This window comes from Rana temporaria, chromosome 3 (assembly GCF_905171775.1).
Source record: "Rana temporaria chromosome 3, aRanTem1.1, whole genome shotgun sequence".
NCBI classification, from domain to species: Eukaryota; Metazoa; Chordata; class Amphibia; order Anura; family Ranidae; genus Rana; species Rana temporaria.
In genome coordinates this window covers 452,130,819-452,158,268 of record NC_053491.1, presented here as the reverse complement: position 1 = coordinate 452,158,268, position 27,450 = coordinate 452,130,819, and the positions used below count along the sequence as shown (strand labels likewise).

The window sequence follows — 27,450 nt, the reverse complement described above, 5'->3', positions numbered from 1 at the left end:
CTGGAGGAGACAGGCAAGGCAAGCCGATGTCTCTGGATAGGCCTGCTGATCTTGTTAAGGAAAAGGGATCCACTACGCAAATTGTCTTACAGTCCGCCGGATTGGCTTAGAGGCTCTTTTGCTGTAAGGCAGGAAGTTCGGGACTTTAAATCCTGTGACAGAGGATTCCTGACTATCCATTCTGTGTTCTCAGACGGTCTGTAGCAGAGACTGTTTCTATACTGGCCGTGCATCATTCCGGCTGCTAGGCCATGTGAGAGGGGTCTATGCGGGTGAGCAATACCCACTCAGGAGTGAGTGGCGAATATTGGAACTTTGAATACTTTTGTGCATTCTGTACATGAACCTTCGCCTTCTCTCTAAACTCTCGACTTCCTTCACAAGTTTATGCAGCAAAAAATAAAGCCTACAGTTGAAGGTTTTACATCTTGTGTGGACATTGCAATTTATATAGACTTCCTTCCCTGGACAACAAACTTAGAGGTAACGTGCAAAACCCAAAATCTAATCCAGCAGTTTCTACGGGGGTAGTGCTACATATTTATGTATAGAACAATGGACACAGTGGGAGAGACTTACTCAAACAGGAGCACTCAGAATCTGGTGTAGCTGTGCATGGTAGCCAATCATCTTCTAACTTCAACTTGTTTAGTTAAGCTTTGAAAATAAAACCTGGAAGCTAATTGGTTTCTATGCAGAGCTGCACCAGATTTTGCATCATGCCGTTTTAGAAAATCAACTCCAATGTTACAGAACTGCATGGATATAGAAAAAATACAGATAACAGATCAAAGCTGAGCTCCCAAAATATTTTTAACCCCAAAATGCAAAACCCAACTTAACACAGATGTAGGAACACATTAAATAGCCTTGACTTAGCTAAGTTATGTATTGTTTTAAAAACATCCACACCTTCATTTTTTAATAATCCTTTATTTTTCAAGCCTGTGGTGCACAAAAATGAATTACAAAAAGTATACAAAAAAGTGCATGTGAACAAACACAAAAAAAAATTGCACTTAGTGTATCCCTTCCTGAAGAAGGACCCTTCCCTGGCCCCATGGGGTTAATGACTCTTGATGGGAGTCTTGGCCTTTTGGCTCAGGTCCACTTAGCCAAAAGGCCAAGACCCCTCTCTTCATGATCATCTGAAGCTGACAAATGAATACTTGGTGGGGGGCTCTCCCAAAAAGAAACCCCCAAGGCAGGGGAGGAAAGACCCTAATGGTCACTCACCCCCCCCCATTTATATTTTAATAATACTTCAGTCTGCTTTTATATAAACCATCTAATAACACCATTATGTCTTTATATAAGTCCCTCATAGTTCCCTGCACAACAGGATTCAAACTAGGAGAGGAATGGATGACATTGTAAGTCAATCAAATGTTACTGTATTGCACGCTGCACATTGAGCTGGTTATTAGGAGGATGGAGCACGGGGTTGACCTCATTATTTTGTTATTCCATCATCCAACTACACCTTGTGGAGGCCTCGACCAAGCTGTATTGTTTTATCCTCAGTAGAAAAAAAGTGAGGTCAGGACAGAACTAACTTTAAGCAAGTTCTTTCTAAATCCTGCAATAACTCGCGGCAGATCTCCGCAATGTCTCCTGGGAACAATGACAAAAGCTCCCAGGAGACATTGCGGTATCGAGGAAGTGACGGAATACCCGCACACTACCCGATGAATCCATATACAGGAAGCGACCAGTAACATAAAGGATTAATAAGGTTCGCCTGCCCCTGAGGCCGCGTACACACGGTTGGACCAAACCGATGAAAACGGACTGAAGTTCAGTTACATCGGTCCAAACTGCCCGTGTGTACACCCCATCTGTCTGTTGTCCTTCGATCCAAAAAAAGAGAACTTGCTTTAAAATCGAACCGATGGACGGCTGACCGATAGGCCAAAACCGATGGCTAGTAAGCAAAAGCATCGGTTCAAATCCCACGCATGCTCAGAATCAAGTCGACGCATGCTTGGAAGCATTGAACTTCGTTTTTTTCAGCACGTCATGTGTTTTACTTCACCGCATTCTGACCCGATCGGTTCTGAAAACGATGGTGTGTACGCACATCAGACCATCAGTCTGTTTCAGCGGTGAACCGATGAAAATGGTCCGTCGGACCATTCTCATCGGATGGACCAACCACGTGTACGCAGCCTGAGGCCCCGTACACACGACCAAACATGTATGCTGAAACTGGTCCGCGGGCCAGTTTCAGCATACATGTTCGGTCGTGTGTAGGCGCGAGCGGGCCGAATTCCAGCAAACATTTGCCCGCCGGGCCTTTTCCCAGCGGGCAAATATTCCTGGACGTGTTTTAAAACCGTCCGCTGGAATCCTGCCCGCTCGGACATGTACGGTCGTCAGTACAGACCTACCGTACATGTCCGAGCGCCCGCCGTCCCTCGCATGCGTCGAATGACTTTGACGCATGCGTGGAAGCCTTTAAATGGCAGGCCCGCCCACGTCGCCGTGTCATCGTCGCGGCGATGACGCAGACACGCCCCGCGTAGTGTTTACGCGCGGACTTCTGTACGATGGTTAGTACAACCATCATACAGAAGCCCTCTGGCAGGCATGTACGGTGAAAACGGTCCGACGGACCGGTTTCACCGTACGTGTTTGCTCGTGAGTACCCGGCCTGACAGTTACTCGAGCTGGGCATCGCCGCTTAGTGAAGGATTGGCTCAGCTGCTCTCGGCTGCTCTAGTCCTGCAAAGTGAACTGCGTTCCTGCTGTTAAAAAAGTGCAGGGACTCCGTTCCCATACGTTCCCGAAGAACTTGAGCCCTGATCAGTATCCTTTTTCTAGTGAGAGCTTGAGACAATCACAGCAAATTTCAAAGTGCTTGTGCAATCTAAATAAGGCTGGGTTCACACTATACTACACGACTTTCATCCTACTTTGCTCTGCGACATTGGTCCTACACTGATCCTACATTGGTCCTACATTTATCCTACATTGGTCCTACATCCATCCGACTTTAATGAACAGGATACTACTTAGTTCCGCCTTCTCCCTGGACTTGAAGTCCGACTTTCAATGAGTGGGGATCTGACTTGTATCCCTGCCAAAATCAGGCACTGTTTGATATGAATCTTGAGGGGGAACTCCACGCCAAATTTTAAGAAAAAAACCGGCATGGGTTCCCCTCCAAGAGCATACCAGGCCCATGGGTCTGGTGCGGATTTAAAGGGGAACCCCTACGCCTAAAAAACTGCATGGGGGTCCCCCCAAAATCCATACCAGACCTGTGTCCGAGCAGAAGCCCGGCCGGTCAGGAAAGGGGGTGGGGACGAGCGAGCACTCCCCCTCCTTAACCGTGCCAGGCTGCATGCCCTCAACATGGGGAGGTAGGTTCTATGGGGCAGGGGGGTGCACTAAGCCCCCCCACCCCACAGCACCCTGCCCCCATGTTGATGAGGACAGGGCCTCTTCCCGACAACCCTGGCCATTGGTTGTCGGGGTCTGCTGGCGAGGGGCTTATCGGAATCTGGGAGCCCCTTTTAACAAGGGGGCCCCCAGATACCAGCCCCCCACCCTAGGTGAATGAGTATGGGGTACCCTCCCGGGTTTCCTCTGGCGTCTTCGGTGGGGGGGGGGGTGCCCAGGCTTCTGTCGCCTTCTGCATCCTTCTGCCTTCTCCTTCTGCCTTCTTCTTCGCTGTTGACACGTCACTTCCTCCCGCTGTAATGCCGTGTGCGCGGCTTGCACCGACTTATATAGGTCTCTTATGACGTCACAGTCCCATCATGCTCCGTGCACCCGGAGACTGCACACACGGCATTACAGCGGGAGGAAGCGACGTGTCAACAGCGAAGAAGAAGAAGGCAGAAAAAGTCAGAAGGAGAAGGCAGAAGAAGAAGGCAGAAGGATGCAGAAGGCGATAGAAGCCCGCCCCCCCCCTGCCGAACACGTCGGAGGAAGCCCGGGAGGGGGCCGCTGTAAAAGAGCTAAAGAAGAAAGCGGCCCCCACCCGGCGGAAGAGAACCAGACGGCGGTGAAGACTGGGACCCCCCAGAAGACGTCGGAAGAAGCAAGCCCCCCCTCGTAAAAGAAGAGAGGGGGGCCCCGGAGCTGACTAATAAAATATTTTAAAAACCTGTGTAGCGTGTTTATTTTTTTTAACACTTTACGATGTACCCCATTCTCATTCACCTAGGATGGGGGGCCGGTATCTGGGGGCCCCCTTGTTAAAGGGGGCTCCCAGATTCCGATAAGCCCGCAGACCCCGACAACCAATGGCCAGGGTTGTCGGGAAGAGGCCTTGTCCTCATCAACATGGGGGCAGGGTGCTGTGGGGTGGGGGGGCCGCAGTGCACCCCCCTGCCCATAGCACCTACCTCCCCATGTTGAGGGCATGTGGCCTGGCACGGTTAAGGAGGGAGGGGCGCTCGCTCGTCCCCACCCCATTTCCTGACCGGCCGGGCTGCTGCTCGGATACAGGTCTGGTATGGATTTTGGGGGGACCCCTACGACGTTTTTTCGGCGTAGGGGGTTCCCCTTTAAATCCGCACCAGACCCATGGGCCTGGTATGCTCTTGGAGGGGAACCCATGCCGTTTTTTTGCTTAAAATTTGGCGTGGAGTTCCCCCTCAAGATCAGTAGAATACAAGTCGCTTGCCAAAGTCGGAGCGTGCAAGACTGCGTTCCGACGTTGATCCTACTTCAATGATGTTCAATGGATTGAAGTAGGATCAAAGTCGGACCAAAGTAGTACAGGGAGCGTTTGCAAAGTCGGACCGACATGTGTCGGACCAGTTAAGATGGCTCCCATAGGGAAACATTGCTTTTCACACGTCATGCAACATGAGCTCCCAATGTCGGAGCGTATGTCTGACTAGTGTGAACCCGGCCTCAACTTTTAATTTGCCTATGTTCCTTAATTCAGTGTCAATAAAACACCCGTTTAACTGGGAAGATCAGCATTGAAGTTGATACAATCCAAGGGAATAACCCTTTTTGAGCAGTTATTAAACACTTCACTGGCAGCAGGACTGTAACGGAATGACCCATGACACCCAGAGACTTTTGAAGGATGAGGGGTACTCCTGTGCCAGCGTCACTAATAACTCTTGGGTCTAGGTTCACCCTGTGCCCCTTCTGGACATAGGGTGACTGAGAAATATTAATTATAAATTACATGAGATGTGACTGATAACTGATAATTCATGTTTTGCAGGATCTTGGAATATTACAGTTTGATTTCATGGTGACCCCCAACCGGTCAATAAGAGTGTCTACTTCAATGCTTAACCTAGGCTGTTGAGATGCTAACTAAGTACGTCTGCTCCTAAGACCTTTCATTGTGTGAAGATGCTATTGATGATAGATATGTGTTGTGAGTTAGCAGTCTAAAGGTCAGATGTCTTCTTTCAGGTGTAGGGAATTAGCATGTCAATTATGTTTAGTAAAGGAATGTGTATTATGCCGGTGAATCACTTATTGTCGGAGACAGAATGTCTGGGGGAATAATTAACTCAACTGAATGTCATTGTCTAAGAGAAGGTGTATTGTGTGATGTGTGGGTGGAGAGTTTCATTGTCCCTGTAACATGCCTGTACTGCATAAAAAGCTGAGAGCTAACCATTAAAGATTGTTCATACATTTTGACTCAGAACACAGAGTGTATGTCTCGTCTCTCTGAGGGAATTCTTATGGATTGTGTCTGCTGGATTGTGGAGTGTCGGAAGCTGTCTTGGGTTGATGGAATGGGAATATTGTAAACGGTGGTGACTGGTACAAGGAAAAAAAGCAATAGTCATGCTGTGACTGTCTCAGGCTCTCTAGAAAAAGGATACTGACTGATTAAATCAGTGCGGTGACCTATCATTTATAGAAAAACTTCTGGAGGAGTCCTAGGGTTCCGACAAACCCTGGTTGAGAATGGCGGCTCTAGGCTATGAAACCCAACTAAGATTTCCACTACTTGTGGTTAGAGATTGGTTGCCCAAACACGACTGGATAGTGGCAAGCAATTTAGCATTGTTTTTGATAGTTTGCCTCTACAGGTCACAAAAAGATCTTGTTCCATTTTCCATAGATAAATTAGATTGTTTTTTTTTTTTTGCATATCTGCCATATTTGTAATTTAACTAAAATAAGCATAAATGGTACGCTGGAGGGGAACCCGCCCATGGTGTTTTTGCAAGAAAAGCAATGAGCATTTGTTAATAGCAAATTCATAATTTAATGGTCTTTACCTTCAACCTAACTCAATGATGAGCACAGGACTCGGTACCTCAATTAACTCCGGTACACCAAAAACACATGGCTGACTGCTAAACATCATCCTATAATCTTTACCTTCAGCACAGCGGCACACTTCTCCTTGACAGATCCTGCCCAGAAGTTTGCTGTCCTCATCCACATGGTAGAATTTGGTACAACGGTTTTCTGTTTGGAAATAAGGAAAAAAAATATTAGTAGTGCACTATACATACAGTTAAAAGCCAGGCCGGTCTCATGAAGAATCATCCCAAATGGAAGTCAGTTACAATTCCACAAATGCCTATAGGTGACCTAGAAAGTATTGTAATTCGAGAATCAAGAGGACAACCATTGACATTTTTGTAAGGTTATTACCAATTGCAGTTTACACATTTCTTTTATTCCTTTTTCAAAAGGTAGCACACACCTTTAAAGCATGCTAATCTTTTTGGTGCTCTGCTTTAGGCAGAGTGGAGAGGGATTCAAACACCTATCAGGTTTTTATTGCATTGAATATGTACCCCTGTTAGGGAGATTCCCCCTTTGTATTTGTCTTCTTTACAACTGTCCCTAGAACAGTAATAGATGGGACATTTTCCAATGGGAAAACTAGTTCAGATAACCTGGGGGGTCCCCAAGGTTTCCCTTAATTTGCAGAGATTTTCTAAATTCATGTTTTGGCTATAGGACAGGAAGTGACAGTTAGGCCTTGTACACACGATAGGTTAAACAGAGGACAACGGTCTGATGGACCGTTTTCATCGGTCAAAACCGATCGTGTGTGGGCCCCATAGGTTATTTAACCATCGGTTAAAAAAAAGCCAACTTTCTTTAAATTTAACCGATGGATTCCTAACCGATGGGAAAAAAACGATTGTTAGTACGCACAACCATCGGTTAAAAATCCATGCATGCTCAGAATCAATTCGACGCATGCTTGGAAGCATTTTTCAGCACGTCGTTGTGTTTTACGTCACCGCATTCTGACACGATAATTTTTTTAACCAATAGTGTGAAGGCGCGACGGACCATCAGTCAGCTTCATCGGTTAACCGATGAAAGCGGTCCATCGGTCCGTTCTCATCGGATTGACTGATCGTGTGTACGCGGCATTAATCTCTCAATAGGACACGGGTGGCAAAAAATGCACTGACAGAGGTTAAAACCCTACCTTACTGTATCCAAAATGAAAAAAAAAAACTCTATAACACCACTTGTACCTAAAGGCAAGCCTATAATAAGGCTTACCTGTAGGTACTTTGAATATCTCGTAAACTATCTCGTAAACTTGCACAGTTTAGGAGATATTCAGAGTGCATACAGCCGATGACATCATTAGCGCATGTGCTCTGAAGATCCGGCTTACAGTGCCGGACCTTCAGAGCCCATGCCCAAAACAGCGGCTCCTGCGCGCACGTGAGGGAGTGATGTCATCATGCCCCTGCCACTCATGTAGCCGGCGTGGGGGGGGCGGTGACATCGGCGGCGGGGGGTGGAGCCTGTCATCTATTCGCACGATAAGACGCAGGGACATTTTCTGGGGGAAAAAACTGCGTCTTAAAGTCCGAAAAATATGGTACCGTACTTATTACAAAATATATTATTTATATATATATATATATATATATATATATATATATATACACAGTTGTGTTTATAAATTTATGATTTCTTGACCATTTTTCAGAGGATATGAATGATACTTTGTTATGAGTCAACTGTGTTTACTCTTTTTGAATCATAATGGCAGCAGAAACTACCCAAATGACCCTGATCAAAAGTTTACATAACCTGGTGATTTTGGCTTGATAACATTCACACAAGTTGACACAAAGGGGTTTGAATGGCTATTAAAGGTAACCATCCTCACCTGTGATCTGTTTGCTTCTAATTAGTGTGTGTGTATAAAAGGTCAATGAGTTTCTGGACTCCTGACAGACCCTTGCATCTTCCAGTGCTACACTGACGTTTCTGGATTCTGAGTCATGGGGAAAGCAAAAGAATTGTCAAAGGATCTGCGGGAAAAGGTAGTTGAACTGTATAAAACAGGAAAGGAATTTAGAAGGCCAATCAGCAGTGTTCAAACTCTAATCAAGAAGTGGAAAATGAGGGGCTCTGTTGAAACCAAACCACTGTCAGGTAGACCAACTAAAATTTTAGCCACAACTGCCAGGAAAATTGTTTGGGATGCAAAGAAAAACCCACAAATAACTTCAGGTGAAATACTGGACTCTCTGAAAACATGTGGTGTGGCTGTTTCAAGATGCACAATAAGGAGGCACTTGAAGAAAGATGGGCTGTATGGTCGAGTCGCCAGAAGAAAGCCATTACTACACAAATGCCACAAAGTATCCCACTTACAATACTCCAAACAGCACAGAGACAAGCCTCAAATCTTCTGGCACAAAGTCATTTGGAGTGATGAGACCAAAATTTTGCTTTTTGGCCACAACCATTAATGCTACATTTGGAGAGGAGTCAACAAGGCCTATGATGAAAGGTACACCATCCCTACTGTGAAACACGAAGGTGGATTGCTGATGTTTTGGGGATGTGTGAGCTACAAAGGCACAGGAAATTTGGTCAAAATTTATGGTAAGGTGAATGCAGAATGTTATCAAAAAATACTGGGAGAACATTTGCATTCATCAGCCCGGAAGCTGCGAATGGGACGCACTTGGACATTCCAACATGACAATGATCCAAAACACAAGGCCAAGTTGACCTGTCATTGACTACAGCAGAATAAAGTGAAGGTTCTGGAGTGGCCATCTCAGTCTCCTGACCTCAATATCATTGAGCCACTCTGGGGAGATCTCAAACGTACAGTTCATGCAAGACAGCCCAAGAATGTACAGGAACTGGAGGCATTTTGCCAAGAGGAATGGGCAGCTTTACCATCTGAGAAGAATGGTAAAAATACCACAAAAGACTTCAAGCTGTCATTGATGTTAAAGGGGGCAATACATGGTATTAAGAACGGGGTATATCAACTTTTGATCAGGGTCATTTGGGTAGTTTTGTTGCCATGATTTAAAAAGAGTAAACACAGTTGATTGATAATAAATGGCTTCAGCCAAGTACTAACCATGAGTGAAAGAAAAGTTTTTTGTTATCATTCATATTCTCTGAGAAATGGCCAAGAAATCATAAATTCTGCCAGGGTATGTAAACTTGTGAGCACAACTGTATGTGTGTATATATATATATATATATATATATATATATATATATATATACACACATTTGATTCCCCCCAAAAAAAAATCAAGTCACCTGGTGAGTAATAGTCATACACAGTGACGGATGCAGGTTGGATGAGACCCATTTTGAAATACTGGTGAAGATTAAACTTCAGACACTCGTCCTCAGTGTGAGATATCTAAGTGTACAATAAAAGAAAAAATTCAAATAAAAATGTTATGGAAAAAAAAAAAAAAAATCAATGTAAAGTGTATCTTAAAGCGGAGAGTTCAACCTAAAAACGAATTTTTAACATCAGAGCCAGCATACTAAGGACATTTACTTTCGGCAGGTAATTTTTTTTTTCTCCGTACATACCTTTATATTCTGATTTGGTCCAGGGCTTCCGCGTTTTGATGACTCCGGGACTGGGCGTTCCTATCCCTGCCTCAGGGTTTCCGATGACTGCGGGACTGGGCGTTCCTATCCTTCGGTTCGATGATTGATGGCTTTTGAAACAGGTGACCTGTCGCACAACGCGCGTCACCAGATTTCCGGAAATAGCCGAGCTGCGATCAGCACTATACGGCGCCTGCGCCCGCCGTGTAAAGCTGACTGCGCAGGCGCCGTATAGTGCCGACTCGCAGCTCGGCTATTTCCCGACATCTGGCTCTGCTAGATGTATTTCATTTTTTTTTTTGGGTGAACCCCCGCTTTAAGCCAAAAGATTTTTGTTTTTTAATTTTAGTTTTCAACAGAGCGGGGACCCCTGTCATGTTTTTATCATTACTCATTAGAAAGCTTGACCCTGATGTTCGCTCCTGCTTATGTTTTATCAGACAGAAATTGGGGAATAATAGAGTTAAGGAAGACTAGAACCCCTGTGAGCTTCGTATTTATGAACAAGAAATACTCATAAGATCTAGGAGATATAGGTGTGGGTTTACTAAAGGCAGGCTATGCATTTTGTAAGTGTATTTGTAATATTTTTTCCCCTGAGCTTAATGCAATTAATGCATTAACTGCTTGATATAGTAGATATACGTCAGCAGAATGGCACGGCTGCACAAAGCAATGTATATATATATGCTGCTTTGAATTTTGCACCGTGCGAGCAGTTACACGCCACCTGTGACACGTACGAGCCCCTGCCATGAGCTCTGTGACCGTGCCCGTGTGACCCGCTGATGTCCTGCGATCGTGTCACAGAGCTGCAGAACAGGGAGAGGCCAGTGTAAACAAGGCATCTCCCTGTTCTGCCTTGTGACAGGACACTGATTGTCTGCTCCCTCTCATCAGGAGCAGTGATCAGTGTCATGTCACAGTAAACCCCGCCCCCACACAGTTAGAATCACTTCCTAGGACACACATAACCCCTTCCTAGCCCCCTAGTGGTTAACTCCTTCACTGCTAGTCACATTTATACAGTAATCAGTGCATTTATATAGCACTGGTTGCTGTATAAAGATGAATGGTACCAAAACAGTGTCAAAAGTGTCCGATGCATCTGCCATAATGTCGCAGTCACGATAAAAATCGCTGATCGCCGTCATTACTAGTAAAAAATAAATATTAATAAAAATGCCATAAAACTATCCCATATTTTTGGGGGATATTTATTATTGCAAAAATATTGCTTTTTTTTTTTTTTTCAAAATTGTCGCTCTATTTTTGTTTATAGCGTAAAAAATAAAAACCGCAGAGGTGATCAAATACCACCAAAAGAAAGCTCTATTTGTGGGGAAAAAGGATGTAGATTTTGTTTGGGAGCCACGTCGCATGACCGCTCAATTGTCAGTTAAAACAACGCAGTGCCGAATCGCAAAAAAGTGACCCGGTCATTTGGCAGCCAAATCCTCCGGGCCTGAAGGGGTTAAGGTAGAAAAATAAATATGTGTCCTTAAGAACTACTTTAGGATCACACATATATATATATATATATATATATATATATATATATATATATATATTCAGATAAAAAAAATAACATATATACATTAAAATACATTAGATACAGCACATATACAGAAAAACATGAAATACAATCTAATGCTGCGTACACATGGCTGTTTTTCTTGTCCTAGAAAAAACAACGTTTTTCTCGGCGTGATTCAAGCCTGCATACACACGATCGTGAAAAAAAATGCTGTAGCAAAGCGCGGTGACGTACAACACGTATGACGGCACTATAAAGGGGAAGTTCCATTTGGATGGCGCCACCCTTTGGGCTGCTTTTGCTGATTTCGTGTTAGTAAAAGCTTGGTGAGAGACGATTCGTGCTTTTCAGTCTTCGTGCTTTTCAGTCTGTTACAGCGTGATGAATGTGCTATCTCTATTACAAACGCTAGTTTTACCAGAACGAGTGCTCCCGTCTCATAACGTGCTTCTGAGCATGCGTGTTTTTTTCCCGTCGTTAAAGCCTACACACGATCGTTTTTAACGACGTGGAAAACGTAGAGAAAAATTTAGAGCATGTTTAAAAATTTGAATGCCCATTTTTCACGTTGAGACAAATGCTCTGGAGCCCAAACACGATCGTTTTTAATGACATAAAAAAAAAGAAGGCATTTTTCATGTCATTGAAAAACGGTTGTGTGTACGTGGCATTACATATATTGCTATATGCAGGTGTGCTGAAACTAACATGGGGCCATATTCTCATAGAAGTTACAATGGAGTATCTCAGGATACTCCATCGTATCTCCCTTTTTTGGCCAGTGTATCTATGCTCCTGATTCTCAGAATCATTTTCACATAGATACACTTAAGATCCGCCATCTGTAAGTCACTTACACTGGCGGATCTTAAATGTAATGACGCCGGCCGCCGCTAGATGACATTTACGTGAAGGACTCATTTGCGTATGCAAATGATCCTTCTACGCCGATTCCCGAACGAGTTTGCGTCGCGTAACCGTCGCTAACGTCGTTTGCGTAAGCGGAAACTTACTCCTGCTATATGAGGAGTAAGTTTCCGCAAGTCCCACGTAGGCCATGTTACGGATGGCGTCGGGTCCGCGTCGTGTTTTTTCGTCGGGTACGTCGTTTCCGTAAGTCGTTCTTGAATACGACTTTACATCAATGACGCACACGTCGGCGTCATTGACGTTTTCCGCCGAGAACTGGAGCATGCGCACTGGGCTTTTTGAAGCCCGGCGCATGCGCAGTTCATTAGAATCGGGGGCGCGCTTAATTTGAATACCAGCCGCCCCCTTGGAGATCCGCCAGGCTACGCCGGGGCATTTACACTCCGCCGTCCCAACTTATGGAGCAAGTGTTTGGGGAATACAGCACTTGCTCCTGTAAGTTGGGACAGCGGAGTGTAAGTGCCTTAAGCGCAGCCCGCGGATTTTTAGAGAGAATATGGGCCATTGTTCCTGTGCATTACCAGGTATTCAAACTCTATTCTATCTATTAAAGGGCTTGTAAAGGTTTGTTTTTTTATTTTCTAAATAGGTTACTGTAAGCTAGTGCATTGTTGGTACCTTTTCCTTCAATTTCCTTTCTTAATGTTTTTTTTTCTTTTGTTTTATTTGTCTGAATTTCTCACTTCCTGTTCCTCCTCAGTAAGCTGTTCAGTAAGCTGTTCTAAATGACTTTCCACCTCTCGGATGATGTTGGAAAGCTTACTGAGGAGAAACAGGAAGTGAGAAATTCAAACAAAGACATTTTTTTTTAGAAGGGAAATCGAAGCAAAAGGTAAGTGAACCAACAATGCACTAGCTTAGAGGAACCAATTTAGAAAATAAAAGACAAACCTTTACAACCCCTTTAACTATATTATACTGTGCGACAAGGAAGACCCACTCAACAGATTTCACACAGTTATGGAATTTTTGTGATTAATAAAATTGTGTTTTATGTGTCAGAGTAGGGATGAAGTCCTCACTGTGTCCATGCCACTCCTCAGAGAAGTGCAACGATTACGGCATGCAAATAAGGTTTTAGAAATACCAACATTGCTAAATTGCCAACAATCAGAATGAAATCTATAATTGTCACAACGGTCTAGTTTAGAGTATGTTCTGATAAATAGACTCTTACCCTGTCAATGTAGAGGACAAGTGTGCTCTTGTCAAAAGCTCCCTTGTTGATCTCAAAGTTCGAGATGTATCTGTCCACTCCTTTTTTAAGCTGCAAGAAATAGGAAGAGTTAAAGTTGATAAATAATAATATTACTATGACAATCAATAGGTAGAAATATGCAAACTTAAAGAATAAGGGGCAGATTCACATACAAATAGATGGGCGCAGCGTATCAGAGATACGCTACGCCGCTGTAACTTACTTTTGGCCGGTTTGAATCCTGGAAGAATTTGCGCCGTAAGTTACGGCGGCGTAGTGTATCTCTGGCGGCGGAATTCAAATCGGCGATTAGGGGGCGTGTTTCATTTAAATGAAGCGCGTCCCCGCGCCGACTGAACTGCGCATGCTCTGTTTCTAAATTTCCCGCCGTGCATTGCACTAAATGACGTCGCAACAACGTCATTTTTTTTTAACTTAGACGTGAATTCCGTCCATCCCAATTCACGGACGACTTACGCAAAAAAAAAAAAAATTCATATTACGACGCGGGAACGACGGCCATACTTAACATGGCAAGTTTAACTATACGCCGCAAAATACCAGCTTTAACTATACGCCGGAAAAAGCAGACTAGAGACGACGTAAGAGAATGCGACGGCCGCGCGTATGTTCGTGGATCGTCGGAAATAGCTAATTTGCATACCCAACGCGGAAAACGACGTGAACGCCACCCAGCGGACGCCGAAGTATTGCATCTTAGATCCGAAAGGCGTACGAGGACGTATACCTGTCGGATCTAACACAGATGCCGTTGTATCTTGGTTTGAGGATTCAAACCAAAGATACGACGCGGGTAATTTGAAAGTACGCAGGCGTATCAGTATATATGCCGGCGTACTCTGTCTGTGGATCTGCCCCTAAGTTCACATTTTGAAAAAAAAAAGTAAATAAATGCAAATTTTTTTGCCAGTAATTTTTTTTTTTCTAAGGTGCCTGCAGAGCATTGCACCCATAATCAGCAGATTGTGGGTGCAATGCCTGGCTCCTGCATGCTCTCAGGATAGTTGTCTGTCCGTACCTTGTATGGGCACTTACCATATCCTACGACAATACAAGCAAGTGGATCCTGAGGAAGCAACTTGTATGCAAAATGTGTCGATCGACTAAGATTTATGGAATATGTATTACTGTATATACTTGAGTATAAGCCGACCCTAATATTAGCAGAGGCACCTAATTTTACCACAAAAAACTGGGAAACGTATTGACTCGAGTGTAAGCCTAGGGTGTCCATCTGCATGCCTCACTGCGCCTCACTTTGCCTCACTGTGTCCATGTGCATGCCTCACTGTGTCCATGCCTCACTGTGTCCATTCCTCACTGTGCCCATGCCTCACTGTGCCCATGCCTCACTGTGCCCATGCCTCACTGTGCCCATGCTTCACTGTGCCCATGACTAGACTGATGTTTAACATGGGAGTCTATGGAAGGGGTGCCCGGCTTTGAAAAATCGGTGCTCCCCAGCCATAGAGGAAGAGTGGGGCTACATGTATGCCAAGTTTGGGGTCCAGGGGACCTACGACCAGCCGGTACCGGGTTTGAAAAATCTGTGCTCCCCGGCCGTAGGTCCCCCGAACTTTGCACAATTATACAGGAAGAGTGGGGCTACATGTGTGCCAAGTTTGGGGTCCAGGGGATCTACAGCTGGCCAGGAGATCAGGCGCAAAAAGGTGACTCGAGTATAAACCGAGGGGGGCATTTTCAGCACAAAAAAATTTTGCTGAAAAACTCGGCTTATACTTGAGTATATGCGGTATTTAACTGACTTGATGATTCCTTAGGATATAGCCTTTTATCTGTCTTGTATTTTAATATACAAATAAAGTTGTATTCTATTTTAATGAATATTTTTTTTTTGGCACATAAAAAAATCTCCATATTCTGGTCCTCCTACGGATGGGTTGGAAGGTTTTTATTATATAAATGTTGTTAATTGGGGGATTTTGCCTACAGAGGATTGCCACTTTCATAATTATAATACATAGGTATAAGACATCCCTTGGCATAGGATCAAGGGGTGAAGTATACTTCTTGGCTAATCACTGTTGGGACCACTGTCAGCCCTATTACTGCACCACTGTATTGTGAAGATCGAGGAAACAAAGGGTTCTCCGCTTGCATCATCTACTGTACTCACCTCTTAATTACTACATAATAGTACACAGAAAGATCAAAAACCTTCAGGGTGGTACTGGTATTTTACCACAATTAAAAATGTAAACTGTTAAACAGTGAGCTCTTAGATCATATATGGTCTGGCGCCCTTGCTGAGAATTGAGGAGTCTGGAAAGGAGTGTATGATCCGTTTTTACCTTTTGATTATTGAGATCAGCTTGCATGACTACCTGTTAATTCACGAGGGTCACTAAAGGATTTTTTTTTTTTAGCTAAATAGCTTCCTTACTGCAGTCCTGGTTTCATGTCCTTATTGTTAGTTTTTGCTTTGAAGTTGCTGTAATTCTGCTCTGATCTCCACACTTCCTGCTTGTCTGGCTCCTTATAACCACAGTACTGGGAGCTTTTCACGGTGGTCTAAGCTGTCATTACTGTGTGTCTAAAACAGTGTTTCTCAACTCCAGTCCTCGGGGCGCACCAACAGGTCATGTTTTCAGGCTTTCCATTATTGTGCACAGGTGATTTTATCAGTTTCACTGCCTTAGTAATTACCACAGCAGTTTGATCTGAGGGAAATCCTGAAAACATGACCTGTTGGTGCGCCCCGAGGACTGGAGTTGAGAAACACTGGTCTAAAACTTAACAGAACCAATCAGATTAATTTTAAAAACAAAACACTGCCCTGGATTTGTTTGTTTTTGTTCTGTGGGTCTCTTTACTTCACAGAAACATGAAACCAGTTTAAAACCGAAAGTGAAACTAGAGGTACATTATATGATTGAATTTAATCTGTTTTTAATCATTTTTAAAAGGAATCGGTTAACTTTTATGTCTCTATACCCTGTAAACAGTAATTTCAGCAATTTTTTTTTTTTCCTTTAGTGACCCTTTAAGGTGAGAGTAGATATTAAGACCGGAGGCGGAGGGACTGTCACCCATTGTGGATTTTATCATCACTGGTGAAGGCTTTCTGGGACCTGTTGTCCACCACCTCTTTGGACTTACTCTCAATACCATTTATTTGTGTTACATTCTGGGACTTGCTATTTATCAACATTTTTGGATTGTTCAAATTGCGCTGCACTTATACCGTATTCTAACATTTGGTACTGGTATTTGTAAAATTGGCTTTTAGGTCTGAGAGCTTACCTTATTCAGGTCATTAGTGTCTGCCTCAAAGCCAGTCATCATTGATATTTGCAAAATGGACATGCCAGAGTCCTGGGACTTCAGGTATCTGCAAAGAAACAACAATGACTTGAGTGTATGTATGTGTTTTTCTTAATGTCGACCTATGAATAGAATAAAAAAAAAATACATATTATATATACTGTAGAACCTTGTATTACAAGCATATCCCGTTCCAGGAGAATGCCTGTAATCCAAAGTACTCGCATATTAAAGCGAGTTGCCCAATTAAAGTCAATGGAAGCTAAAATAATTTTTTCCGCATTGACTTCAATGGCATGCAATACCACATGCGGCCAGAGGCGGGGGGGCATCGAAGAACCTCGGAAACGTCCAAAAAGGCCCAAAGACACTTCGGCTGACCTCGGCAAACCTCGGAAAGACTTAGCTCCCGAGATTTGCCGAGGTCAGCCGATCTGTCCTCGGGCCTTTTCATGCATTTCCGAACGGCGCCGATCGGTGACGTTTGGCTCTGCTTGGCCCTGGCGCCCACCCCTCCGGCCAAATATGGTACTGCAGGCCAGATTAGCTTGAATTATGTTCGTTTTTGCGAGACAAACCGAGTCAGAATCCTTTTAAAAAAGTTGCTCGTCTTTCAAAAAGCTTGTTATCTGAGTTACTCGTAAACCGAGGTTCCGCTGTATATAGATGTAATCTATATATATAATCAATTTTTTTTTATATCTCTCCCATAACTTAGGTTTGCTCTGTAGTAAAATCACAGTGTTGCTAATCCTGGTATGTGAGTGTGCCTACACAGTCCTGTGCCTAAAGGTTCATGTATATTTTCAGTGGGATATCACCTAAGACTTGGTGGTGTCTCTATTGTGCTGCTCTTTTTGCTGGAGACAAAGCCGTACCTGAGGACCTTCAGTGAAATGATCTCCCTACTTCTTCTTCATTTACTTTGTGGATATGTGCTTCCTACACCTCTCCTGTTGCTTCTTGAATATTCCCCCCACTATTCACAAGACTACTAGTCATCAGGGGGCAGCTTTGACAAAAGAAGCATAGGCCTGTTTCTTCCAGGCCTAAATTAAGTGACTTACTTGGCACAAATTTTGAGTGAGACAGTAGATAGGGTGCCCTCTGGTCCCTTAGCTGTACAGGAAAGATAAAAATAACCCTTTTAAAAAAAACAAATGAACTGAGTTAAAGTTAATCTGCCACACCAGGATAACCTGGAGGCTGCTGTTGCTGACCTTTTCGTTGGAAACATTCTAAATGACTGATCCAAGTACAAAACAGAAGACTACTTTTTCCTGTCCATGTTTAAGAATTTGCCAGAGGATCAGAATAACACCCAGGTAACTAGCATTCCACCAAACCTTGGGCTGCCTAGGGGCAGCAGCCCCTCAGGCTTTGGAAACCCAGCTCTCCAGTGCTTTAGACTATTTATCACTTTCTAGCCCTCTACTGGACACTCCTCTCCAGAGATTAGCATGATAAATACTCATAGGTAGATTCACAAAGAGTTAGGCCGGCTTATCTACAGATAAGCCGACCTAACTCTGAATCTAAGCCGACCTATGTTTAAGTGTATTCTCTAACAGAGATACACTTAAACATATCTAAGATAGGACGGCTTGCGCCATCCTATCTTAGATTGCAATGTTTTGGCTTACCGCTAGGTGGCGCTTCCATTGCGGCCGGCGTAGATTATGTAAATGAGCATTTACGACGATTCCCGAAAGAGCGCGAGCCCGCCGCAGTCGATTAACGTCGTTTCCGTAAGCGATAGGCCGCCTTAAGGTAATTCCACCTATGAGGTGGAATAACAATGTTAAGTATGGCCGCCGTTCCCGCCGCGAGGTTCGAATTTTTTACGTCGTTTGCACAAGTCGTACGCGAATCGGGATTTACGTTGTTTACGTACACGTCGAAATCAATAGGCCCGTACGGCCTACTTAGCCGCAATGCGCACTGGGAAATGTAGTCGCCCGGCGCATGCGCAGTGTCAAAAAACGTCAAAAAACCTGAGGTCAAGCCTCATTTCCATACAACACGCCCCCCCTTCAAGTAATTTGAATTAGGCGCGCTTGCGCCCGCTTGTTTTAGGCTACTCCGCCGAAAATTAGCAGGTAAGTGGTTTGAGAATCACTACTAGCCTAACTAATTTACGGCGGTGTAGCCTAAAAAGACTAGGCTAGGCCGCCCTAAAGTTAGGCCCCCTTCTACGTGAATCTACCTATCAGTCTGGCCATTTGCATCTCCCTCACTACGATCTAGAAGAGTCTCCCAGAGGCAAGAGGAAGCAATCAAACTCCCAGCCTGTGAAACCCTGAACAGAGCAGGACAAATGGTCACTGCTCCCTTGATTACTGAAGGAGTTAAAAACATAATTCACATATCATTCTACAGTAGGAGGGTGCTACATCCGTACAAATACTATTCTATGCTATGCAATATGGAATATACCATCTAGTTATACATTTCTGTAAAGGACTGCAGACCATAACAATAATAAAGCTGGCCATAGATGGATAAAATGTCAACCAGTTCAACAGGGATCATTGTACCTAAGTTGATCCTTCGATCGCCACACAAAAGGTGTCTCCCAAATTTTGACTTTCGTACAGTGTGGAAAAGCTCAGTCAGAACCCATGTTGGCGTTCTAATTCTGTCTGTGTCCCTCTGGAAATGTTTCTTTTACTTCCTGTCTGTCAACAGGGCAGGACGTAAGGGTAAATCTCTTTAACGTAGTCTCCCATAGCAGTAAAAACACCAAATTAGTTCTAATCCTTCCTTACTCTATATAAAACTAGAAAAGTAACTTTTTGCTTCACACGAACCTTAAAGTGGATGTAAACCCAAACATTTTTTTTTTTTTTGTTTTTATGTCACAAAGTAGAGAATACGATTTCCTATCATCTGTTCCCAGTCTTGCCACACAGAGTTAATCCAGCGCTGAGCAATCCTCTTTTATTGTTCAGTGAAATAAAACAGACTTCCAGATGAAGACCAAAGTCCTTGCTTGAGTGACAGGTTATTTACATATCTTGTGCACTAGCTTGCAGACATGCACAGCTTCTTGTCTATGTATATTCTGACGGCTGTTTACACTGAACTGTGGATCACCTCATATTTTGAAAACATTTAATCAAAACACAGGAAAGACAGCCAATACTGGGAGAGCTGGACGGGAGAGGAGAGGAGGAGAGGGGAGGGGGATGTGAATTGTGCACTTTACAGAAGCTGTGCATGTCTGCAAGCTAGTGCACGAGATATGTAAATAACCTGTCACTCAGGCAAGGACTTTGGTCTTTATCCGGAAGTCTGTTTTATTTCACTGAACAATAAAAAGAGGATTGCTCAGCGCTGGATTAACTCTGTGTGGCAAGACTGGGCACAGATGATAGGAAATCGTATTCTCTACATTGTGACATCAAAAAATAAAATAAAAAAATGTTGGGTTTACATCCACTTTAATATAATACAAAAAGCATCTAGAATGTGAGTTACAGCAACATATACTGCTAAGTAAATATTAGAATCGTATCTGGTGATTAAAAATATGTTTCATTGTCTCTAAATACATACCTAAAGGTTCATCTTGGACCGTCAAAGACAGCTCAAAATTCTTACATTGTTTTTCTTTCTCCGTCTCAATAGCATAATACACGGAAAATGCCTGTTCAGAAACGGGATATAAATAAAAAATGTCTAATTGAACGCCATCTTATGAGTTATCATATATTTTAGTATTATTTAATATAATTAATTATACTTAATTGAAGCTCCAGGCAATATATATACTATGAGGCAGCACAAAAAATTGCAACTGTTGACTGTTTATTCTCGCCACGAGAGACCATACTGGGTTAGAATGGAACGTCAGGCTATTTTGTGCTTTGCGATTGATTTCCTCCTGTGGCGCCCTCTCAAAGAAAGACAGTTGCCCACGCTATCCCACTCTTTTGCTCTATAGGGATCGATTGCATTCATGTCCTTTGCTGACCTCCACGTTTACCCCTCCAGCCCATATATTTTATAACCCTTATTTTCCTCCCGGTATGGACATTAGGGCATTCAGGTGGTGGACGGATAAGGGCTTTTATCGCATCCGACACTTTTTTACTCCCCGCAGCCCCTTCACTCTCTCCCATTGTTCCTCAGTCCTCCAATGGAACGGTTCAGTTTTTATTAAATTTAGGCAATGTTAAGAATGGCCGTCGTTCCCGACGTTGTAAAAATGACAATGGTCCCAAGATGGTGTCAAAGTGTCTGATGTGTCCGCCATAATGTCGCAGTCACCATTAAAAGACGCTGATCACCGCCATTACTTGTAAAAAATAATTATTAACAAAAATGCCATAAAACAAAACCCTATTTTGTAGACGCTATAACTTTTGCGCAAACCGATCAATAAACGCTTACTGTGATTTTTTTACCAAAAATATGTAGAAGAATACATACCGGCCTTAACTGAGGAAACATTTTTTTTTTTATATATATTTTTTAGGGATATTTATTATAGCAAAAATTAAAAAATATTGAATTTTTTTTCAAAATTGGCGCAAAATCCCACATTTTGGGTTGTCCCCAAAGAAGGAATAGACAGGAAATCTTCCACTAGTTCTGGTGACCTGGGGGTCCCCAAGAGATTCCCTTGATTGGCAAGGATTTCTTCTCACTACCTGTTTTGGCTATGGGACAGAAAGTGAAGATAAAGAAACCTTATAGGGGTTATAACTCTCCCTTACTCAATCCAAAATGGGGGGATAAAAAAGGTTTTGCATTTAGATCTACTTTAAGGATTGGTAGGTTGTAATGTACAAAAAAATGTGTTTGCTTTGTTTTTACGACTTTAAGTTTTATCAGTACATGGATTAACTGCATACAGGAAAATATGTTTTGTGATTATGGACCCACTGAATATATTATTGTTATTGACCACTTACCGACAATGACCCTTGCCCTTTTCCTGTTGCAGTAACCACAAAGTCTCCTCCCATCTGAGTCTGTAACAAGATACATTGTCAATTACAAGAATGCAGAGAAACATGTCTACAAAGCTTGTTATATTTAACCAAAACTTGTTATATTATTCATGCATCTACATTTCTGCATTGTGGTATGCTATATACTGTATATATACAGGGCGTAAATAAGGGGGTGCCACCAGTCCGCCAGCAGATGTGGGTAAGCATGGTGATTGGTACGGTGGGGGGGGGGGCAATTACTGGAACCAATCCCCTGTTTGCCTTTCTATGCAGCAGCTAAAAGCTGTCTTCTTCTCTTCTTCCTCCAGTTGGCTCAGCAGCTGCAGAGAGAGCCATACAAAAGATTGGTTCTAGCAATTTCCCCCTGCCACACTGATCACCCTCCCTATTCATCATACGTTTACCCCTGTTGCCCAAGCCCCCTGCCCCCACATTGCTGCTGGCTTCCCTCCTCTTCTTCCTGCTGGCAGCTGCAAGCTCACAAAAGGATCCTTCAAGATTGAGAGGGGGGAAGAGCTAGGTAAATATGTCATATTTACCAGCCCCTTCCTTTTCTGAATGAAGATAGTGAGTGATCGGTATGGGAGCCCATTGATTTGAATATAAGTTGCACCAGAAGTCCGATCACGATTATCCAACTTGCGGTGCAACTTGTGTGCTGAGAATCTTGAAGGGGAACCCAACAAAATGTCTTAAGGGGAAACCCCTAGGCCCAAGAAAAATGGCCCCCCAAGATCTATACCAGACCCTTATCCAAGCACGCAGCGCGGCAGGTCAGGAAAGAGGGAGACGAGCAAGCGCCCCCCTCCTGGACCATACCAGGCCACGTGCCCTCAACATGGGGGGGTTGATGAGGACAAGGGCCTCTTCCCGACAACCCTTGCCGTTGGTTGTCAGGGTCTGTGGGCGGGGACTTATCGGAATCTGAAAGTCACTCTAGGTGAATAAGTATGGGGTACATCATACTCCTACCCATTCACCTTTAAAATAGTGTCAAAAATAAACACACTACACAGGTTTTTAAAGCATTTTATTAAGACAGCTCTGGCTCTTCTCCCTCTTCTGGCGACGTCTTCTCCCTCTTTCGTTCCTTCTCCCCTCTCCGATGTCTTCTTGCTCTTTTGCCCGGTCTTCTTCCTCTGTTCTTCTTTCGATGTTGACTGCAATCTCCCGGTGTAATGCTGGGTCCACCGTGTGCAATGACTTATATTGGAATGGGGCGGGGCCACCCGATGATGTAATTTAGAGACCACTCCAAATTACATCATCGGTTTGCCCTGCCCCATTCCAATATAAGTCATTGCACACAGCGGACCCAGCATTACACCGGGAGATTGCACTGAGTCAGCATTGAAAGAAGAACAGAGGGAGAAGACCCAGCAAAAGAGCAAGAAGACACGGCAAAAGAGCTAGAAGACAGTGGAGAGAGGAGACCGGACAGAAGAGGGAGAAGACCGCCTGGAGAAGGAGAAGAAATCGAAAAAAAGACGCTGAGTTGATTTAATAAATTACAGTTGAATCTCGGATTATGAGCATAATCCGTTCCAGGATTATGCTCGTAATCCAAAGTACTCGCATATCAAAGCGAGTTTTCCCATTGAAGTCAATGGAAATGAAAATAATTTGTTCCGCATTGACTTCAATAGGATGCTATACCGAATGCGGCCAGAGGTGGGGGGTACCAGAGAGCACCGAAAATGGACAAAAATCCTGAGGACACTTTGGCTCGGCTAATGCGCCCCCTACCTCAGGCCAAATGAGGTACTGCAGGCCCATATTAGGCTTTTCTCAGCTCCTGCGCCCCCGTACCTCAGGCCAAATGAGGTACTGTAGGCCGATTTTTGGCTCTGCTCGGCTTCTGCACCCCGTACCTCAGGCCAAATGAGGTACTGCAGGGCTATTTAGCTTGAATTCTGCTATTCCACTGTATTTAAAAAACCTGTGTAGTGTTTTTAATTCTTGACACTTTTTTGGAGTTAATGGGTAGGGGAACGATGTACCCCATACTCATACTCATACCCCATACTCATTCACCTAGGGTGGGGGGCCAGGATCTGGGGGGTCCCTTGTTAAAGGGGGCTTCCAGATTCCGATAAGCCCTGCCCACAGACCCCGAAAACCACCGGGCAAGGGTTGTGGGGAAGAGGCCCTTGTCCTCATCAATATGGGTGGGGACAAGGTGCTTGGGGTAGGGTGGCGCAGGGCCCCCCTGCCCGAAGCACCAACCCCCTTTCCTGACCTTCCGGGCTGCGTGCTCGGATAAGGGTCTGGTATGGAACTTGGGGGACTCCCACGCAATTTTGGGGGGTTCCTCTTCAAGATTCTCAGCGCACAAGTCGCACCGCAAGTCAACTCATCTTGATCCGACTTCTATTCGAATCAATGGGCTCCCATAAGTAACTATTGATTTTGAATAGAATATACAAACAGAAAGGTGCAGTGCTCCGAACAGGGGAATACCAACAGGCAGGGCAGAGTCCACAGGTGGGTGCTCAGGCAGCGGTGTCCTCCAAACTACACCCAAATAGGTAGATAAAATAGAAAAATAGCGAATGCGTTTCGGCTGAAGAGCCTTGGTCACTACAGTGGCCAAGGCTCTTCAGCCGAAACACATCTGATTTTTGTTTTCCTATATGTACCAATAAATATTTCTTACGGATTAGAGTTGCTGGCTATTTGATTTTGAATAGAGGCAGAGAAACGCCGGACAGGGCTTAAAGGGATTGTAAAGGTAAAACATTTTTTTCCTAAATATCTTCCTTTACCTTAGTGCAGTCCTCCTATACTTATCTCATCCTTTGATTTTGCTTTTAAATGTCCTTATTTCTTCTGAGAAATCCTCACTTCCTGTTCTTCTGTCTGTAACTCCACACAGTAATGCAAGGCTTTCTCCCTGGTGTGGAGTGTCATGCCTTCCCCCCTTGGACAACAGGAGAGTCAGGATGCCCTCTAACACACAGCTCCTTTCTCTATCTGCAATGTAGAGAGTGTCCTGACTCTTCTGTAGTAGGGATGAGCGGAACACCCCCCGTTTGGTTCGCACCAGAACCGTCGAACGGACCGAACGTTCGCACAAACTTTTAGAACCCCATTGAAGTCTATGGGACTCGAACATTCGAATTCAAAAGTGCTAATTTTAAAGGCTAATATGCAAGTTATTGTCGTAAAACGGGTTTGAGAACCCGGGTCTGGCCCCAGGGAACATGTATCAATGGAAAAAAAAGTTTTAAAAACTGTCGTTTTTTCTGGAGCAGTGATTTTAATGATGCTTAAAGTGAAAAAAAAATTTGAAAAATTCCTTTAACTATCGTACCTGCTCGGTGTTACTATAAGAAAAAAAGTAATTTAAAACTGCTTGCGGCTTTAATGTAATGTCTGGTCCCTGCAATATGGATGAAAATCATTGAGAAACATAGCATGGGTTCCCCCCCCTCCCCCCTCCCCCAGGTCATTACCAGCCCCTTTGGCCCTATATACTTTGAACAGCAGTATACAGGCGGTGCAAACAAGACAGGGACTGTAGGTTTGTTGTTAAGTATAATCTGTTTGTAATTTTGAACTGGTACTTTTTTAAAGTGTAGCTCCAGTCCAAAAATCTATTTTTTAAGCTTTTTGTAAAACATAGAGAAGTGAGTGTGCAGTGAGGTAGGGAGGTACTGTAGTGACGTTGTACAAAACAGCCATGCTATTATCAGCTATGTTTTTGGTGCCCCTCTGCCTCCTGACTGTGTTTTAAAGGTTTAACTTCACATCTATGCGATGCATCAGAGTATGTGCCTTGCTGCAGAACAGCCTAACAATTTGAGAATGAACTGCCTGCCACCCCTCAATACCACCAAAGTGCATGGGCCTTTTTTTAATTTTATTTTTTAATCCTGCTGCACCAAAATGCAGAAACAGGCATAAACCACCTTCCGCCACCAGCAGAAGTGATTTATTTAGCCATATCTTAAAATTTTTAGACCGGGAGAATGCCTGTAGGTGCACGCATCATCCTGGTATACCCACTCCATGGACTACCATAGTTAATGAACTCTCATAAAGTGTAATCTTATATCATCTACCAACACGGGAGCCCTTGGTACTGTTTTCTTATTACTGTATAACACCATTCCATCACCGGTCGGCAACATTAACTTTCCTTCTCTACTATGAGTACACTGTCAATGTAATTCCTATTATGTATCTGGGCCAACACAACCCAACATTCAGGCCTCACCTGATCTGAGCGGGCATTTAGAGAATTCAGGTTGTTCAGACGAATTTTTGTGCCTGCTGATCTACCAGGAAGCTTGAAGAAGACATCCATTTCCAGTTCTTTGGTTGTTGGAGCGTACTGGTAGTACTTAGCCATAGACTCAAAAATCATGATTGTACTCTACAACGGAAACATAAAAATAAAGTCATTACACAAACCAATTATCAATTCAATGGTTAATGGGCTACTAGTATTGGTATATTGTGTTGCCTATTGTTTTCAAGATTTCATTTTTTTTATAAACAGCAAGAAAAGTTTAACAGCCCATTGTTCCTTAAAAGCCTATATCATTAAAGAGTATGTAAACCCTGACAATGAACTTCTCTTATTTGCTCCTCTTTGGACTGTTCAATAAGTGTTGATCCTACCCAGGGCTTTTTTTCTGGGGGAACTTGGGGGAACTCAGTTCCACCACCTCTGGCTCAGACCCTTTGGCGCCTGCTCACCACAATCACTCTGTGTGTAACCCCCTGTACTCTACACTCTGTATGTAATGCAATCCTGGGCCCAGATTCAGCATAGCTTGCGCTATATTTGCGCGGGCACAGGGCAACGATTTGCCCTGCGCCCACGCAAATATTTTGCGCTTCCCTCGATTCACGGAGCAGTAGCTCCGTAAATTGCGAGGGCGCGCCGGCAAACTTGCCCGGCGTAAGCGCGCGCAATTTAAATGAACCCGCGGGTGGCGGGTAATCATTTAAATTAGGCGCGCTCCCGTGCCGAGCGTAGAGCGCATGCTCCGTCGGGAAACTTTCCCGACGTGCATTTGCTTCTAAGTGAACGTGAATGGCGTCCAGCGCCATTCACGTTTCACTTACGCAAGCGCCGTGAAATTCAAATTTCACGGCGTGGGAAGGCCGGCTATACTTTAGCATTGGCTGCCCCTACTATTAGAAGGGGCAGCCTTGCGCTAAAGTAGCCGTACGGAAACTCCGTACCTGGCTTGCGCGGGGCCCGCGCAAGCTTGTGAATCAGTGGTAGTATGCAATTTGAATACTACACGCTGATACACAATGGGAGCGCCCCCTAGCGGCCCCCGCAAGAATGTAGCCTAAAATCTGCGAGGCATAAGAGCCTTATGCCGCGCAGATTTTAGGCTGCAGCCGGTGTAACGAGGTTCCTGAATCAGGAGCACTCGTTACACCGGAGCAAGTCAGCAATTGCGCCGTGTAACCTATGGTTACACGGGCGCAATTGCTTTCTGAATCTGGGCCCTGGTATTTAATGCCCCTTTAAGACCCTTCTACTGTTTGTGAAATTTGAATGGGGTCGTGGTTGAGTTCCTGCACCTATTTTTTGAGAAAAAAAGCTCTGATCCTACCAGTAATTAAATGAGCTCCTAGTTTGCCTCATTGCAGTTACTTCAAGCTTTGTCACCAGCCTTGCCCAGTTAATCTCTGTAAACTATGGAACACTAACCCCTTTTATTATGGAAATGAGGGGAGGAGGAGGTGTT

At 44.0% G+C, this 27,450-nt stretch overlaps 1 protein-coding gene across 1 annotated transcript in view; it reads right to left on the bottom strand.

The window, feature by feature from the left end:
* The window catches only part of LOC120933437 (venom factor-like), a 161,180-nt gene that overhangs the window by 6,936 nt on the left and 126,794 nt on the right, over window positions 1-27,450 (bottom strand). Inside the window, exons 30-37 of the mRNA XM_040346654.1 lie at window positions 25,956-26,114; window positions 21,695-21,754; window positions 20,334-20,424; window positions 17,843-17,894; window positions 16,755-16,842; window positions 13,449-13,538; window positions 9,499-9,604; window positions 6,319-6,408 (exon numbers count right to left, since the gene is read on the bottom strand). Coding sequence (XP_040202588.1) covers window positions 6,319-6,408; window positions 9,499-9,604; window positions 13,449-13,538; window positions 16,755-16,842; window positions 17,843-17,894; window positions 20,334-20,424; window positions 21,695-21,754; window positions 25,956-26,114 — 736 coding nt within the window. The remainder of the gene's footprint in view (window positions 1-6,318; window positions 6,409-9,498; window positions 9,605-13,448; window positions 13,539-16,754; window positions 16,843-17,842; window positions 17,895-20,333; window positions 20,425-21,694; window positions 21,755-25,955; window positions 26,115-27,450) is intronic.